A 12,759-nucleotide genomic window follows, 5' to 3' on the forward strand; every position below is an offset into this window, starting at 1 on the left:
CCAGCCCCCAGTTCTTAAAAAAAAAAAAAAAAAAAGCCCCAGCTCACTGGCTGCTGTAGTGGCCTCAGGGCTTCTAGGAGAGCCCTCCCCCTCAGCCTCCCTGCAGGGCAGTGGGGATTGCCCCTCTGCTTGGCAGCAAGGGGAGGTGGGGGGGTTCGGTTTCTGAGCTGGGAGGCTGGAGCCAGGCAGGGCAGCCATTGACGGGGCTGGGGGAGCGGGCGGGGGGATGGGCTGCTTTGGCTGATTCGGCTGCAGCCAAATCTCTGAATCAGACTCTAAGCAAATACTAGCCGCTTTGCGCAGGCCTAGCAGAATCTCTATATATTCCTATGTAATCACAAGTGGGACTGGAAAGGGGTTTTGCACATTGTACCGGTTCAGAGCTCTTATCCATGCTTCTGTCATACAAGAAAACTTGCATAATGTGTGTTCAGGTGCAAGAGTTGCCATTCCTTTTGTCTACTGGAGAAGTCAAGAAGCCATGCAGAAATGTAGTGCCTAATGCCTCTTGGTGAAGGGGATGGATTTTCTCTCTTCTAATTTTGTTCCCCACAGAATGCATGGGCACTCAAATTCAATATAGGAAAGGATTACGTACCCAAGGGATTTATGCCTGTCAACTTGAATAGTGCAATTTTACACTGAGAGGATTAAATAAATAGGTTGTATTGAAATATGCACACTTAAGATGCTCATAATAATAGCAGCACTCCACTCTGAATTTCTTTGCCATTCTCTTCACTAGAAAAGGTTTCCACTGCCTATTTCTGTAGTTGATCAAGCAATTGTATACCCACAATCAAACTACTAAAAGGCAGTATGCTACCTGTGATGACTTAAAAAAAAAAAAAAAAGGCTGTGTACTCCCCCTCCCCCCCCCTTTTAAAAAAGTACCTGAAAAAATGTTCTGTGGGCTTTGTTCCCAACACATTCATCATTCAATATATTGTGCATGGACACAGGAACTAACTGCAGACACACTAATGCTAGTTGTAAACCTGACCTTTTTGCTACTGTACATGAATTTAATATTTTATATACTCGTATGTAGCTACAGATTTAACAAATAACAGATTGCATATATTGTGCTTTTATAAGTTAAAATCCTTAACGTCTATTCCGAATTGAGGTGATGATAAAAAATGCTTTAAAAAAATCTGTCTCTAAAGCCAACCCATTTCCCCTGCTGTATTCAAAAAGGCAGCGATAGGGATAGATGTTGCTGCTAATAAATAAAAAGTTCCTCCCAAAAAGAAGAAAAACAACAAATTCTCTGTAGGCACTACTGAATATAAGTTACATAATAAAATATGATTTCAAGACTAGTAAGGAGAGTGGGTGGAGAAAGAAAGTCTAAGTGTTTCACTTTTCTTTCTGGTCAGCCAGTTTCCTTCCCATCAGCTCTTCCTGGTCCTATCTGACACTCTGAGACATATGTAAAGGTGTCAGCATCTCTTCAAAGATAGCTCCTTTTACGTTAGATCCTCTCAAGTTAGCTTCTTGTAGATCACACCCTGAAAGATCACAATTCTAAAGAGTACAGAGAAATGTCACTTATTAGTTTAAATGTACACAGAAATCATTCCTTAAGAGCTTGAGCCAATATAAATAGTGCTGGCTACTTATACAGAAAGACAGAACGCTTAGTACAGGGTCAGGCAATTATTTCTGGCAGAAGGCTGCTTACTGAGTTTTGGCAAGCCATTGAGGGCCACATGACAGGCAGCCAGGGGCAGATAAATATTAATTTTCTAATTTTTTAGGGGCCCCGCTGGCCAGGTAGAATGGCCTGGCAGGCCGCATCCAACCCGCGGGCCACATGTTGCTCACCCCTGGCTTAGTACAAGCTAGAGTTGCTTGAACACTAAGGTATCAGCCTAAATTTAAGCTTTTTTGCCATTCCTGGTGAGATTTCCAAAGCACGTCCAGTCATTTTTATAAGGAGGAATCTGAAGTTGCAGTTTGCACTTCGAAACACATTAACTTCCACTCGGTGAGATGAAGTTATATCTCAATCCTAGATAGAAGGCATAATACTGAGATTCCACCATTTATAAATCGAGGGGCATACAGGGGTAACGGCTGGGAACAAACAATGCTGTTAGTTGCTAACAACAGACAGGTCCATAGCTCTTTATTGTGTTTTAGCCTACTAACTAACAGCAAGAAAGACTGCAAGTTTTGCCTTATTCTGTTTTCAGTGAAGTCAGCAGCAAAACTCCATCTAACTTCAAGTGATAAAGCAATTTCTTTGCGTGTTCAGATCTTTGCAAGAGGCTACCCATTGGTAGGGCAATTTTTTTTTTGCCCGCTACCAAAGGAGCTTGAAAAATAAAGTGTCATGTCAGAAATAATGGGGCAGGAGTTAAGGATTTAGAATGTGAGAAACTGATGTTTTGGAACAATAAGAACACTGAAAAACCAATATCTATTCAATGCAAGTGTTGTCTCTGATTTAAAATATACTTGGAGATGTTTCATTTAATTCTATAATTCCTTGGCTGAAAAGGAATTAAGGCTGCTAATAACCCCTTTATTTATTGTATTTAAAATAAAGCACTACTCACCTCCAAGTCAGTTCCTGCCAGAGTTGCTCCTCGGAGGTTACAGTTTTTTAGCTTTGCATTTTTCAGCGTTGCTACTCTTAAATTAATTCCTGTCATCTGACTTCCTTCCATGTCCACACCTTTCAGGTTAGCACCTAGGATATACAAACAGTAAGGAAATGAAGAGACAGTTATGCTTGATGTTCACATGGCCATCCCTCTGCATAAGTCTTTATTAGTCTTGGGTCCTTTGGGATGTGGCCAGAAATACCTAACAAACCAACAGCAGAACTGATAACAGAACTCAGGAGCTCTGGACTTGTAGGTTAATTATTTAGCCACAGCATCTCCTCACAGAGTATCTGTTGCACAAAGGAAGGCTAAAACTGTCCTGAACTTAGATTTAATCATTTATTGTACTTACAAAAAAGCCACAGAAGTCCTTGTCCTTTGTGACTAGTGCAAGGAGTACAGAGCAGGGAAAATTACTGTTTATATTACCTTCCAGGTTAGCTTTAAGGCCTGAAGGATCTTCAAAGTTGCATCCTTTTAGTGATGCTCCTTCTGCGTTGGAACAAAGCATCTTCACACCTTGAAGGTTTGCACACTGGCAAAAACAGATGTATATACTATCAGTAAGGCACCAGTGGAAATCAAACAGTGCAAAAGACAAGCAGTAACAGTTTGTTTGTATTGGATCATCACGCTGCATCTCTGAGGACTAAAATTTTACCACCATTTTTTCACCAACCTCTGGAGATCACAAATGTAGTCCACCATAGTTCTCTGAACAGCCACCCACCAAAGGCAAGCTCAAGTCCAAACACTTAAGCCAGTACTCCTATAGGAAATTATTTGGGGAGTAAAATAAACTTGGATGACCTTTAAATTTTGTAATTGCGAACCTAGCAAGTTAATACAGGAAGGCCTAATGTAAACTAAGTAATGAAATCGTAGGTATGTCAGTGTCTTCAAAAAGGTTTTAAAAAATAATAATGAATAATCTGTACATTATAATTATTCCTCTTCCCAAGTAACGAAGAGATCAGTCTTTTCAACAAAGCAACTCTTACATCAAGCACTGATCCAGAGAGGTCAGCTCGCTCCAGATTTGCGCAGCATAGGTTGGCATGTGCTAGGTTGCAGCGGCTTAAGTTAGCCATCTTGAAATTTATGTACCGAAGATCTAGACGGGAAAGATCTGCTCCACTGAAATTTAGACCCTGAAAAAAAGTTATGATAGCTGAAGAGTAGGTGTAGTCCAGGGTGAAAACACAAGACACTGTTAAGAGATCCAGGGCTATGATTCCAGTTCTAATACCCTCTTGTTCTGTGACCTTTGGCACAGAGCAGATTTCTGTCCTAATTTTTTTTTGTTCATAAGAGGAGGGTGGTATAAAGGAGCATTGCATAATTATATTAGATGAGCATGCTTGAAAAGCAACAATTCTAAGTCACTCTTTAGTCAGTAACTAGTATTGAAAGCTGTGCTGCCTTCCTGTATAGACACTCATCTTGTTCAAGTCCAGCACCTTTCTTTCCTCTGCAGTTGTATTATACTTAACTTCAGGTCTTCAGAAATGTTTTCAAAAGATGAATTTAGGGGCTCAAAATTCTACAGGCAGGCAATGTAACAAGTGTTTTCTGCTGTTAAGGCATCCAAAGAAAAAAAACCTGAAATGCCTGACATCATGCGTTGGCCTGTTTCACATTTAGCTACAAAACATTTTTAAGTGAATGACTGCTCCTTGAAACTTTCAACCTAGAGCAGTGCAAGACTGAGCAGAGGGACTTTCTCCTGCACGCTTGGTTTTGACATCATGTTGTTCTGCTATATCTTGAAATTGAGACCTTCTGTCATTTAAAAAAAAAAAGTAAATGAAGGAGGAATAAAACCACACATGACTAATGTCACATGAGATTGCAGAGTATTTTGTTGTTGGATAGTTCAAAGCAAGGTTTGGATTTTAATACCTGACAACGTAGCTCAGACTTGGTTGGGGTTGCCAGCAAAAACCGGACAAATTCCTTTCGTGATATAGGAGAATGGTCCTCTGCTGGCTGTGAATTCTGTTGAGAGTTTTATCAAAGATGAAAAATCAACATTGATGGAGCTAAAAATTAATATAGCTGAGAGAAACAGGACATTTGCAGTCCAATACAGAAGTTAGAATTACCTTAATAGCTACTTCTAGATGTTCAATCAGTGAATCAATACCAAAAAACCTGGCTTCTTCCAAAACACCTAGCAAAAAAAAGTTACATATTGTTTAAAAGAGTGCTCAACCTTACAGGGAACCAAATTCCCTCCTTTACTTGAGGATAAGGGAGCTTAAGACATCTCAAAAAATGTGCCCAAGCACTTTGTTCAATCTGCCCCTCCCCTGTCTGGGAGGAATATAAATTCATAATGTTCTCATTTCACCTTTTAACTGTACATGCTAGGATCTCTCAGGAAGATAGGTAGATCAGTTGTTCAGTTTCATGCACTCCTTGTAAACTGTTTTTGATCCAAAACAACTGTCAACCACATATAGTATATTAGATGTAATTGCGGGGTAAAGGAAAGGAGAGATTACTCATGGTTAAAAAAGGAGAAGTAACCCTGCAGTTTAGGAAAGGTGTGTTTCCAATACAGGCCATGTTCCTTTACACAAGAGACATCAAGACTTGGTAAATGAAGGTTCAGGAATCAAATCCAGAATACAGTTGCACATGAGGGAGTATCTTGCCAACCCTTAATCTGAGTGGGTTGGAACATTTTAGTCTCATTAAAATTAAATCTGTGGAACTGACTTTATCAATAACAAATGTACCACAGCTAAAGTATACAAACCTCCAAATGTGTGCACGCAGTTTCTACCAACTTAAGTGGATTTAACTGGGAACAGAGTTCAACTTAAAATTAATAAGTTACTGAAATATCACAGATAATGCATACCTAGTAAATTAATGCCATCATTTACAATGAGCTGTCCATGACGCAAATAGTTCAGAATTGGTTCAAAATACTCTGGACTGCGGTCAATTAGGAATGCTCCTCTGTGATCCTTCTTATTTCCCCAGGCATCTGTTTCCACAAAATAATCTATCATTAAATTTGATATGTAAATAAAAATGCATATTCAGATTACCACTACCATGAAGTAAGCATCACACTGCCCAAATAGATTAGGTGGAGTTAGATATCTATTTTAAAGGGACACAATTTGGAAAACCATACTTTAAGCTCACATTCTTCTTGTGGTATGGAACCAATGTATTTTATGGTAATGCCAAAACCTTTAAGTTAAATGAGAATTCACAAAAGCAGTATTTGACTGCTTTAGAGTACCTGTTCCAGGAAAAAGAAAAGATCTATCCTCTACTGGGTTGACACACTGACGTTGTTACCTAATAAACAACTGCCAAACCTGAGCAAGTTGTAACCAAAAATAGTGTTCATAATTAACATTATGTACTACTTTTTCAAGATATCATGCAAATATTAGACATAAATGGCATAAAAAGGAAAGTGTGAAACCAGAGCTTAGAAAGCTTTAACTTTATTTTCTAAGCAACTGATGACCAGCTGAAATTTTATCCTAACAGTATCTCTGCTATTTGCTTGAAAGAAGAGGCTGTGGTGGAAGGGAAGCATATACTAACCTTTATCTCTAAACATATGGGCCAGCATACTTTCAGGTTCTTTATTAACTAAAGTGCTCCTACAGAATAAGAAATAGGTCAGTTTAATCTGTACAAAAAAATGACCTCAGAGGAACATCACAATCATTACGTACAAGACTTTTCTGTGTACTTACAGTACCACAAGTAGAAGATATGTATACATAATATGGTAACTTACAGGACCACACAGTAAATATATCTGGCATTATACTGTCAGGACATGGTGAGAGAATCGTGTAAGCGTCTTGCTAAGGCTCCAGAAGGCATTAGTTTGTACAGTCACTATGGACTTACGCTGAAGGCTGCCCCCATCACCTAGCTCTGAATGGGTATCCAGTCATTTAGGTGGGAAGTCAAAAGGTAACTGGATGCAATGCTAGTCAAGTCCCCTTCAGTAGCGGTTAGCTAATGAAACTAGCATGTTTTACCCACGCTAGTCCAGGAACCATTTAGCTTGGATAGACCCACCGCTGTTTTTTTTATTTGTTTTTTTTTTTAGTGCAAGTTAGTTGAGAGTTTATTCCAAAGACCCTTTAAAAGCAGAGCATGCATTTGATTAACTGAAATACTGTAGAGATTACTCCATGTATTTTCAGTTCATTTCTAATAATCTCTGAAAACCACTTAAGAACTAAGCTGGTGCAATTAATGCTACAAAAAGCTAAATAGTAAAAGTTCTGACCCTCCATAAAACAGATTTTTTTCCACTGCTGGAAAAATTTAAAATCTGAAGTTTCAGCAATTGAACTTAGTTACTGTTTATGTCAGAGTTACTATCTAAAGTCCTTTTAAAACAAAAGGGTAACTAGTTACATCCTCACCGTGTGGTTGTAAAATATCGCCCTCCGACATTTAACGTTAACCAATCTGTGTGTGCTCCTGTTAGTTCTTCGTGAGGTTTTGCATCTGTCTGAGGATCTACATAGATGAAGTACAAAATAAGTGATTCTTACTATAGCCATGTAATATTTCTGAACCCCTGTATCGTAAGCACTTCTTTAGAAAACTGCACACTGTAGATTTTCAGACTTACTTCAGATCTCCATTTTTCATAACGCAGACACTTACCAATAAATGGTCCCCCTTCACAAACAAACAAAACGTCATCATCCCTGGGGAGGGAAAGGACAAATTAAGCATGCATTTTGAATGCCAGTCACTCATTCAGGCTTAGCCTGAAATCTATCACTTTCAGATAATAGCAAATGATTATTATTTACTTTGAAAAGAACTCTGATTTTATTTAGCTAACGGTGAGACTCCTAATTTACGCCAGTGTGGGCAAGTTCAAGACTCATGTTCTCTGGTCTTAAATAGTTCATTTCAGGATGTTAGCTGTACTTCCTGTAAAGCACAGAGTAGCTAAACTCTCTTTTATCAAGACTATGTAGGCTTGTATTTACTAAACTAACTAATCCTCCATTGGCAACGCATGGCAGGGGCATACATGAGGGGGCACGTGTGCCCTACAAATTTCTGTGCTGATGGCAGGGTTCAGGCATGGGGCTGCAGCCTGGCTGGAGCCAGTGTCCAGTAGTGGCAGCAGCATAGAGTTGTGTCCCCCCACTGGCGGCACTTGTGCAACCCATGCAATCCTCGCTCAAGTATTAACCCACTGGCCAGGTATAAGAATTACAAGATAAAACCATGCATAAGCTCTGGGATCCCTTTGGAATCCACATTTCCTCTGAATAATTCAGATAGGGTTTAAATGTCATAAAATGCACCTTATTCAGGTAGCTTAAATTTTTCTCAGTCAAGAAATTGATTGCAAGAACATTTTTATTTAAGCAAATTAAAGTGTAGTGTTCTCTTCATACAAAGATGTAACTAAGAGACCTAAGAGATCCAGGGCACAAAATAATTGCCAGAAAGGGTCAGAAAGACATCAGTCATACAGTACTGTGCAATTTATCAAGTGCACTGGTAGGACAGGATTTGCTTTCTTCTAATGTGTCAGATACTGACAACTGTTGGAGACATAAATACAGAATACCCCATTTACATGCGCATCAGGTAACTGCATCGTTTACCTAACTGCATAACACGATGCCAGTCCCAATATTTACGCGTACTGATTATGCTTTAACAGTGGTTATCTGCATATTGGTTAAGTGCACAGAGCTCTTCAACCCAACTGTCTACTTTGGGATGCAATTCAATTCTAACTGCAAAATTTGTGAATCTGATTGGGAATCATCATTTTCACGGCTTCTGAAATTGCCCTGAACTGAATAGGTTCTGTCCATTTCTATTAGACACACAAAGCTTCTGGGAAATATGCAGTTAACCCAAGCTGGCTACCTTGTTCTGGGTAAAATCACCACCTTTGTTCACAACCAAAGGTATGCACTTAGTTTGCTAAAGTGTAATATGATCCAGGAAGGATGTGCTCAATATCCTGATCAGTATCTGCACAGACTGATCTTCAGAGGGTTTCTGTAGCACTTCCCTGGAATATTTAGACAGATCTGTCTTGTCTTCAGTCAAGTTAGCTTGTATTTGGAAAACATTACCTAATCAAAGCGATGTCATCAATGAGTCCACCTTTTCCATTGTACACACTGGTTGCTTTAATTCCAAGTTTATTACTCGCCACAGACAGCAAGTCTGATAAAGTCCCATAAACAGCCACAACCTATAAAACAGAAGGCATATTGTTTAGTATCAGTTTAGATACCACGCATGGATAGGTCCTCTAGTCCCTTTTAAATCCAAAGGGCTAAAAGGCTATCTATAGATTGTCCCATATGGGTGTTTTGGAATAGTCGCACACACTTTATTAAGAAGCCATTTGAGTTTTAGAAAAAAACTGTTAAGATACCCTGAATTCAGTCTCTGTCCAACAGCGCCTAACAATGTTACAAAAAATTCTTAAAAAAAAGAAAGAAAAACCAAGTAACCACCCAAAGGAAAAAATGCCTTCAAATGACCAACTGTTTGTAGGTGAGAGCACAGTAAGTGTTATGCCAGATCAAGCCAGCAGTGCATCTCACTTGTTCTCTGGAAATTGCTGGTACCAAATGCCTGCGAGGAAAACTGAACTGAAACCCTGGAGAGTCATTTTAAGCAACCTACCCAGAGTTTCTTCCTAAAATCCCAGCGAAAAGGGGATGCCTTAAAAAGCCTGAGGCTTTGCATACCTTAAAGATATGTTCCCAATTTAAATGAATTAGGGATTGGGAATAGGAGACTTAAATAAAGTGATAAGGATGACTGGAAGTCCTGCCTTGGGCTCTATGTTTTCCCTCACAAATAATTTCTGTACTTCTATTTGTCACATCTACAATATGGGAAGAATTACTTTCCTACCTCTCCAGAACACGTTGCTATTTACTCTTTGTGCAACACTCTGATCATGTGAATTGTTGTACTTGCCAAGATTTTTGGAAATCCAGGGTATAGTTACACAAATGAAATACTTGTTGTTGCTCAAGTTCTTTTAATTTTGATTTGTTTTCGCTAAATTACTCTGCATATTCTGAAGCCAGCCATCACAAAAAAAAACCAACACAATTACTGAGGTAGCCCTCACCAATAAGCACACCAACTGCATCCAGCATACATTTTATGATTTTGGCAGACATACTACATTTAAAAAACCTTGAGGAAACCACAATGATCCAATTTTCTCCATATTTCAAGTATTTACACAGGTGGTGCTATTGTTAACAAATCCTAGCAACAGCATCAAATAGTGGAAAAGGAATCAGGAACCTTAGAGGCATTTGACTATTACAACTATTATAGCTGAAGGGTTTTTTTCATTGTCCACCCCATTCCCCCAGCACACTCTCCAAGGCAAGGAGCAATTCTATTGCAAGCAGAACAGCCTTAATTTCAAGCCATTGAATTATCTACAGTTTAATCACCATACTGACAAATTTTACTAGACACAGTGAGGGAAAAAGGGACAGAAAACTGTCCAAAGTTTGGGAAAGTCTATGATACATTTCATAGTCTCTGGACCCAGACCATAAAAAGCCACCCTAAAAATAATATGATAGAGGACAAGTACAGTATTTAAGGGTGAGGATAGGAAGTAAATCATTAATGCAGTGTAAAGACACAGGAACACAGGACTTGGAAGTCCTGTGCCCAAGTCCAGTCCCCTACGTTTACAAGCAACCATTTGTTTAAAAGGTTTCAGTGGAGAGGCAAAAAAATGAATGACCTGCATTAGACTTTTTCATTCATATGTTAAAAATAAGGAGATGTAAAGACTGCTGCTGAAAGAATGAGTATTGGATGCATGGCACTATATATAGAAGCCCTTCTTGTTGTAATATCCCCTTATCAGCCAGTTTATCCAAGGCTAGTAGGGTTCCATGGGAAAGCAAAACATTTCATTCATTTTTCCCACCGAACCAGGGCTGCTGAGAGCTGGAAGGTGAGTAAGGGTTTCCAGTGCGTGACAAGCCAAAAATCAGCCCCAGTGTAAATGAGCTGTTGAAGCTGAATGACTTGCTTCTTTACAGCAGGATTCGATTTGCTTCATTGACAACAGCAGTGAAAGAATAACTAGTCCTGGCAAATGTATTATGTAGCAACTGTTTTACAGTGAAACACTACTTATTTGCTTAGTTTCAGGCCTTTTTAAAAATCCTTTCTATTTCTACAATTAAAGACTAAAATGATGCTCATGTTCATTACAGAAATCAAGCAATACGGGTCCAAGGAGGACAGCAAAGAGGGATCACATTCAGTTAAGGTACCTATTGGTTAATATTTATGCAGTGACTGAGCCATTCTCCCCGTGTTCAATTTCAGGCTCATGTTCAATATAGCCTTAGATGGCTATTTGGTGCAAAAATACCCACAAGCAGTCTGTAGACTTCAACTGACATGTATGCCATGGTTGCCTAGATTGAGCAGGACCTGTATTTAGTGAGTGTGACGGTGACTAACTTCACTGAAATGCAACTCAGGTGAGAAGTTTTTAGCACCATTTTTTGAAGTCTTTTCTCCCTCTCACCTGCATACATCCTCTCAAGTTAAAAGGTCAGCATATAACATTACATAGGCTGCTGACTCATGTGCTCTATCCTACTCCCACTAACGCCAGTGAAAGTTACAGACTTACAGGGTAGCAAAAATACACTGTAATAAAGATGACCAGTAAAGGGTGGGATGGGATCTCCTCAAATCTTTTATCAGTCTGTGTGTGCTTGATTAAAACTACTGAATCCTTCATCCAGACAACAAACATACAGATGGACGTTAGTGCAAGCTTGTCCAAGTCTGTCCTGCCCCTGCGTTTTAAATGAAAGCGTAGGTCCGTCTCAATCCACATGACAAAACCCAGGGAATACACAGTGCAGAGTGGTGCCCATTACACAAGAGATACCAGAAGAGACAGAAATGCTAATATTTCCTTAGTGAGACACACCCAACTTTCAGCAAGCAAGCCACTCTAGTAAGAAGGAAAAAGAGTAACATTTTTTTAAATGATTGCATTAAAATATAAAGATTTGCACTTCCTTTCTATTCAGAAGAAAACCTGGAGTGTCGTGGAGACAGGAAACAAGAAAAGCAAGGGCCTGGGTTGTCAGGGCAAAGACTGAAAGCATCTTTCCCCCTCTCTGCTGTGAGAGACATGGGAACAGGATCCGGACACTTCGCTGTTTTTTTGTCATGAAGTTTAATGGCTGGGTGAGCGTCGCAACAGCTGTGCCAGGGGAGACATTTGACCACAGATGTGATAGATTAGGACCAGCCCCGCCCCCAGGCCGAGTAAAGGCCACTTTTTCTCTTTTCAGGGCGCACCGAAGCTCCTGCCACGCAGCCCAGCAGCGTGTGCAGGGCCCTGGCGCCCGCCCTCTGCCTTCCCGCTCCTGCCACCGGTAACCGCCCTGCAGTAACAGCCCCTGCCCAGGCCAGCTGCTCCGGACCGGTGCGGCCCGCGGCTCCGTGCAGTGGTAGGAGCCCGCAGGCCGCGGGTGTGGGTGTGCCCGCTCCATGCACTCTGCCACCGGGCGTCCCCCGCCCGACCCCGCCGCGCCCTCGAACTTCACCCCCGCCCCGCGCCCGCCCGCCGCGATTCGCAGCACGTCTGTGCGCTCCGCCCCCACCTTCCCGTTCCTGGGGCTGCCATTGACAACCAGGGTCACCCTCCGCATGCTCCCGGCGCCGTCGCTGCTGCTACTCCTCACCCGGAAGTTGGGCTCTGTGACTGGCGGCGGCGGGAAGGCATCCAAGCCCTAGCTTCCCGGCCGCGTTGTCCAATAGGGACTAGGGAAGGGCGGGACCATTGTTGCTAGGACCAGGGTTTCGCGCCGCGGCGGGGGCGAGGTGTCGATGTGAGCCAATCAGAGCGGCTGGAAGGGGAGCCGTTGGAGAACGTCCCTCGGTGCTGGCCAATCGGCACAAGAGGAAAGCGGGCTATTTACATAAAGGCGGGACCCCAGCGAGACCTGGACCTTCTGATTGGGGGGGCAGCTATCACGTGGGTGATCCTCTAGGTTTCACACGCCCTCGTTTCAAAAATTCGCGCTTCCTCCGCGCTGCTGGGACTCTTCGCGGACGAAAGAGTCCCGCGGCTCCG

At 41.3% G+C, this 12,759-nt stretch overlaps 1 protein-coding gene across 2 annotated transcripts in view; it reads right to left on the reverse strand.

Moving 5' to 3' along the window:
• Nucleotides 1-12,412, reverse strand: part of KCTD9 (potassium channel tetramerization domain containing 9) — a 14,768-nt gene extending 2,356 nt beyond the window's left edge. The window contains exons 1-12 of one of the 2 annotated variants that reach the window (XM_025210133.1): nucleotides 12,287-12,412; nucleotides 8,732-8,853; nucleotides 7,284-7,327; nucleotides 7,037-7,133; nucleotides 6,195-6,253; nucleotides 5,488-5,616; nucleotides 4,724-4,791; nucleotides 4,521-4,616; nucleotides 3,620-3,769; nucleotides 3,048-3,153; nucleotides 2,568-2,701; nucleotides 1,367-1,530 (exon numbers count right to left, since the gene is read on the reverse strand). In XM_025210133.1, coding sequence (XP_025065918.1) covers nucleotides 1,414-1,530; nucleotides 2,568-2,701; nucleotides 3,048-3,153; nucleotides 3,620-3,769; nucleotides 4,521-4,616; nucleotides 4,724-4,791; nucleotides 5,488-5,616; nucleotides 6,195-6,253; nucleotides 7,037-7,133; nucleotides 7,284-7,327; nucleotides 8,732-8,853; nucleotides 12,287-12,334 — 1,170 coding nt within the window. In that variant the 5' untranslated portion in view covers nucleotides 12,335-12,412 and the 3' untranslated portion in view covers nucleotides 1,367-1,413. Of the gene's footprint in view, nucleotides 1-97; nucleotides 1,531-2,567; nucleotides 2,702-3,047; nucleotides 3,154-3,619; nucleotides 3,770-4,520; nucleotides 4,617-4,723; nucleotides 4,792-5,487; nucleotides 5,617-6,194; nucleotides 6,254-7,036; nucleotides 7,134-7,283; nucleotides 7,328-8,731; nucleotides 8,854-12,286 lie in introns of those variants that run through there. The other variant, XM_006028708.3, reaches the window with a different exon arrangement.
• Nucleotides 12,413-12,759: the final 347 nt, after the last annotated feature.

Source organism: Alligator sinensis, unplaced genomic scaffold (genome assembly GCF_000455745.1).
Source record: "Alligator sinensis unplaced genomic scaffold, ASM45574v1 scaffold685_1, whole genome shotgun sequence".
In the NCBI taxonomy this organism is placed as follows: domain Eukaryota; kingdom Metazoa; phylum Chordata; order Crocodylia; family Alligatoridae; genus Alligator; species Alligator sinensis.